General features: G+C 30.3%; 1 protein-coding gene across 1 annotated transcript; it reads left to right on the top strand.

The window, feature by feature from the left end:
- Window positions 1-481: 481 nt before the first annotated feature.
- LOC110609159 lies at window positions 482-2,989 on the top strand. The gene is made up of 2 exons (XM_021748540.2): window positions 482-725; window positions 1,200-2,989. Exon 2 carries the CDS (start codon window positions 1,348-1,350, stop codon window positions 2,854-2,856), a length of 1,509 nt encoding a protein of 502 aa, XP_021604232.1. The 5' UTR covers window positions 482-725; window positions 1,200-1,347; the 3' UTR covers window positions 2,857-2,989.
- The last annotated feature ends 2,523 nt before the right edge of the window (window positions 2,990-5,512 follow it).

The raw sequence follows: 5,512 nt of genomic DNA, 5'->3' as shown, positions 1-5,512 counted from the left end.
TAAAATATTAACAATAAATGAAAACGAATTTTACTATTAAAATAAAATAAAATAAAATAAAATAAAATAATTAAATTATTTTTCAAATAATAGTATCATAGTAATTTATCCCCTATTTTAAAATTAATTATTTATTTTTCATTTTTTACACTCAGTTAACTTTTCTTATATTTGATGAAGCTATTTCTTATTAAATAGATATTAATGAATTTATTTTAACCTAAATTAGAATATTGAAAGTTAAATTCGTAGAAACAAAATAAGATGACTAATTATAATGTCATTAAACACTAAAAATTTAACAGTAAAATAAATTCATTAATTTTTAATAAAATTACTAAAAAATTTTGTTTTATAAAAAATTTAAAAAAATTGTTTTAATTGTATTCTAAAAGTAGTTAATTCATTTTTTTTTCTATTACATCTAAAAAAAATAATATCTTTTCGAAAATCTCAATCCAAACGGATCCTAAATCTCTTTATAACGAGACGCTGCGATACGCTTCTTCTTCTTTTTTCTTCTTCCCTTCACAGAAACAAATCGCTAATCCTCCTTTCAATTTCTCTTGACGGAAGACAGCTGCAACAGTAGAAGAGGGGAAAAATCTAGCAGAAAAAATGGTTTTGGTTGATGATGGTGATGATATAATGGAAAGGATCTGTACAATCTGCTCTGCTGCTTCTTCCTCCTCGTCCTCTCGATTCGTCGATACTTTTCCCAAAAGGTACTCTTTGAAGATCTCCTTCCAGTTTTCTTTGTTTAGGTCTCTGTAGATTTTCTTTCTTTTCAATAATTTTTTTTCTTTTTTGGAGGGGGGTGGTTGAAAATTATAATAATTATAAGGTAGCTGAGATATCTGTTGGATTTGATGGCTTTGATTCAGTGTTTTCCACCTGTGTTTGGCGGATTCCGGGAGATTCTTGGTTTGGGGTTAGATATAGTGGTTCTTTAGCGTTTTAGAAGTCTCTCTGTCTCTCTCCTTAGGTAGAGATTGCAGAGAGTTTTTCTTTTTATTTTTTTGTTTGGGTAATTTTTTTTATACTTCATAGTTATTTACCGGCTAAAATATATTTTCTTGTTTTGCTGGTTTTTTTAATATAGTTAATAAATTAAAGTTGGGGTATTGAATTTGTTCTTTGATTTTGTTATTTTTAATTGTGGGTGTATGGGGATTAAGTTGTGTGATTGATAAATCTAGGGTTTTGATGGAGGGGAGATATTGTGGGGATTGATAAATTTGTGAAGGTGTTTGTGAGGTTCTTCTCTTGAATTGGTTTCAATTTGGGTGTGAATATATATTCAACCGCACAGCAGCGACGAAATCCACCAAGAAAATGAGCTGAAGTATGGGAGATTCTCTTCTCACAGCTTTGTCAATGGAGAATCATCACCCATCCACCCTCTTGTCAATGGATTCCAGTGCCTCCTCTCACGAAGAATTGGATTTAGAGATGAATCGTCAAATCGTACTTTCCCGTCCACCTGATATCAATTTACCCCTGTCAGCCGAGCGTAGTCCACCGCCACAGTCATGGAATTCTGACCCATGTGATATTTTAGATGTTGGACTTGGTCAGCAGGTTTATGAGACTGAGAGTCTCCTTAATATCCCCAAAGTTGGAAGGAAATGTGCCAAGCGGGTCGATAGTATTTGGGGTGCTTGGTTTTTCTTTAGTTTCTACTTTAAACCTGCTCTGAATGAGAAATCTAAGGCAAAGATTATTCGGGACAGCAATGGATTTTCTGGATTTGACAAATCTGATCTGAAGCTTGATGTTTTTATGGTTCAGCATGACATGGAGAACATGTACATGTGGGTTTTTAAGGACAGGCCTGAGAATGCATTGGGTAAGATGCAGCTGAGGAGCTACATGAATGGGCATTCTCGTCAAGGGGAGCGCCTCTTTCCATTTAGTGTGGATAAGGGTTTTGTACGATCACATAGAATGCAGCGGAAGCATTATAGGGGACTGTCAAATCCTCAGTGTGTGCATGGGATTGAAGTTGTTCCCTCACCCAATCTCATGGGTCTTGATGAGGATGAGAAGAAAAGGTGGATGGAACTCACAGGTAGAGATTTGAACTTCACAATCCCATCTGAAGCTAGTGATTTCAGTTCTTGGAGAAACCTTCCAAATACAGATTTTGAGCTTGAGAGGCCTCCTGCTCCTATAAAGAGTGCCTCTAATTCCCACTCAAAGAAGCTACTTAATGGTTCTGGGCTCAATTTGTCAACTCAGCCATCCAGCCATAGCAATGGTGATGTGATGGACCTATCGCCTGTTAGCAGCAAAAGGAGGAAGGACTTTTTCTCACATGGAAGGGATGATGATTGTTATTTGGCTGTTAATCCTCCCTCTGATCGGATGGCAGTTATAGAACTTAACCCGACTGAGCCACAGTGGTTGCAGGATTTTAGTGGTGTGATGAAGAATGTTTATGGGCCAGTGACAGCAGCAAAAACGATCTACGAGGATGAAGAAGGTTACTTGATTATTATCAGTTTGCCCTTTGTGGATCTGCAGAGGGTGAAGGTTACTTGGAGAAATACACTTACTCATGGTATAATTAAGGTATCTGGTGTGAGCACATCTCGCATGCCATTCATCAAGAGAAATGATAGGACGTTCAAGCTCACAGATCCAGCTTCTGAGCATTGCCCACCAGGGGAGTTTGTTAGGGAAATCCCTCTTTCAACTAGAATTCCCGAGGATGCTAACATAGAAGCGTATTACGATGGGCCAGGATCTGCACTTGAGATTCTAGTGCCAAAACTTCGTGAGGGACCAGAAGAACATGAGGTTCGTGTTTGCTTTCATCCTCACCTCGGAGGCAATGATCTTATGTTAACTTAGGTGATTATTGAGAACTGTAAGGGACTAAGGATGGTTTGCAGTAGTTGGCGCTTCATTGTTTAACTAACCATGTACCATACAGTGTAATTATATGAAACCAAACCTCAGCTCTGTCTTTTGCAATTTTTGGTCACTAATTCTTGTGGTTTTTACTTTTTACTGCTCTGCATATGATTTGCATTCGACTATACCTTGTTCTCATTCTTGTAATTATATTTTATATAAATTGTCAAATCTTGAATATTCATATATATATATATATGTGTGTGGGTATCTTTGCAGAGAAACTTTCATAGTTAGTTTCTCTTACGGCTTTTTAACTCTAGCTGCCAGATGCCTCGTGAAATTTATATATAGTTTCACACAAGGAAACCTCTGAATCTGCTGCGCTGCTCGGCTGAAAATTTTGTTATGAACCGCTGGAAAAATTGGGTTAATTATTAAATAATATTTTATAAAAAAACTTTTTACAAGTTGAGAGTTGATTTAAAACAATATACAATTCAAACTGTGGCACAGTATTTTTCAAAATGTACCACAATGCTTTTACGGTGTCACATTTTATTGATGTGACACATTACTTTTTAAAAATACCACTTAAAATAGTATTTTTTTATAATAAATAATAAAATTATAAAGCAATACAAAATAAAATTTATGAATGGGTTTTTATAAGTTTATTTAATTATATATTTTAATATTTTATTATTTATTTAAAAAATTAATTATTTTCTTTTTACTTAATTTTATTTATTTTATAAAAATATTTTTTTAAAATATTTTTTTGACATTTAAAACACTTAAAAAATTAGTTAAAAGGAAATATTTTTTTATAAAAGAAAAAATTAAATCATTTTTAAAAATATTATTGTCTAAATTTTAAAAATCTTATTAGAATATACGTATATAAATTTATTAATATATTTTATTTTTTAAAATTAAAAATTAAATAATAAAAAATAAATTATTTTATTAAAAAATAAAATATTTTTTATGAAAAATATTTTCAAATATGAGTTTTGAAATAAATTTGAATATAAATATTATATGTATTTACATAAGTAATAACAACAATTATAATACAAATAATTTTAGTACAAGTAAAGTTAATATTATTAGGTGTAAATTTCGAGCACACATAAATATTTTGGTATAATAAATATTAATTTATTTAATAATTAATAATTTTAAATTTTTCATAATTAATAATTTTAAATTTCTCTTAAAATTTATTGTTATAGTTAATATAAAAAAATTATATTATTAACTTTTATAAGTAAAAATAATAGTGGAAATTTTAAATAATAAATTCACTTAAAACAATATTATAATTATAGTGTATTTTATTTAATGCAATAAGAGCCGAATTACAGAAAATAACAAGTATTAATCTTATAAAAGGATGCTCGAAATTTAAGTATTCAAATAATACATTTCAAATCAATATGTAATATTAACTTTATTTGTATTATAATTATTGCCTTTACTTATAAAAATGTATGTAATATTGTACTTAATTATCAAGTGAAAGAGCAATAATAATTATTTCATTTTAAATAAATAATAAAATATTAAAATATACCATCAAACGAACTCATAAAGATTTATCCATAAATTTTAATATGTACCACTTTATTTACTATTAAAAATATTATTTTAAATGGTGTTTTTAGAAAGTATTGTGTCATATCGATTAACGATCGAAATATTTTAAAAAATATTACTCACAATAATATTTTTTAAAAATATTGCATCACATATCGATAAAATATTTTTAAAAACACTAATGACTTTTTAGTTATTTTTTATTTTTTTTATTTTAAAAGTTATTTCTCTATTAATATTTTTACACGTAAATATTATTTTAATAAATTATTTTAAATTCACTCTAAATATTATTTTAATAAATTATTTTAAATTCACTCTAAACTTGTAAAAAAAATTTTAAAAATATTATTTTAATAAAGAAAAATTATTTTTTAATTCCTGAGATTTAACGTAATTAACTTTTCCGTCCTTCTATTTTGACAACCCAACACTTAGATCCCTCACTTTCTAGTCCGTCCGAATTTATAGTCCTTCCGTAAAAAATGACCGTTTGGAACACGTGAATTGACAAAATTGATCCTCATAAAAAGTCCCTCTATTTCAAAATCACGAAACCCTATTCCTTTGTCTTCTCCCTCTCGTTCGCGCTCTTTCTGTCTTTGTCTAAACTTCTTTCTCTCTCTCTCAGCCTTGTCCCTTTCTCTCGTGCTCTCTCTATCTCTCTCTTTGTCAAAACTAAACCCCTCTGTCTCAATTGAAACTTGTCCCTCTCTCTCGCACTCTCTCTGTCTCTGTCGAAACATTGTTCCTCCCTCTCGCGCTCTCTCTGTCTCTCTCTCTATCGAAACTTCTCTCTTTGTGGTCTCATTATCCCTCATTTTCTTAATCTTCTCGAGAAACACTGAACTCACCATATTCTGAAGGTGGAGTCAGTGTTCATATACGCAGAAGAAAACAAAATCGTGGTCCACTTCGAATATACGAAAATCCCTTTTGTTTTGCAGTGAAGACAAATTCGTTGTTTTACTATTTAGATTTTTTGGGTTACAATAAAAAAAAATTTTATTAGCTTTTCTAGGGTTTACTGTTAAGATTAGGGGTTTAATGA

The sequence above is a fragment of the Manihot esculenta genome, chromosome 8 (genome assembly GCF_001659605.2).
Source record: "Manihot esculenta cultivar AM560-2 chromosome 8, M.esculenta_v8, whole genome shotgun sequence".
In the NCBI taxonomy this organism is placed as follows: Eukaryota; Viridiplantae; Streptophyta; class Magnoliopsida; order Malpighiales; family Euphorbiaceae; genus Manihot; species Manihot esculenta.
Note: the sequence above shows the minus strand (reverse complement) of the source record. Positions and strands in the feature narration are given on the sequence as shown.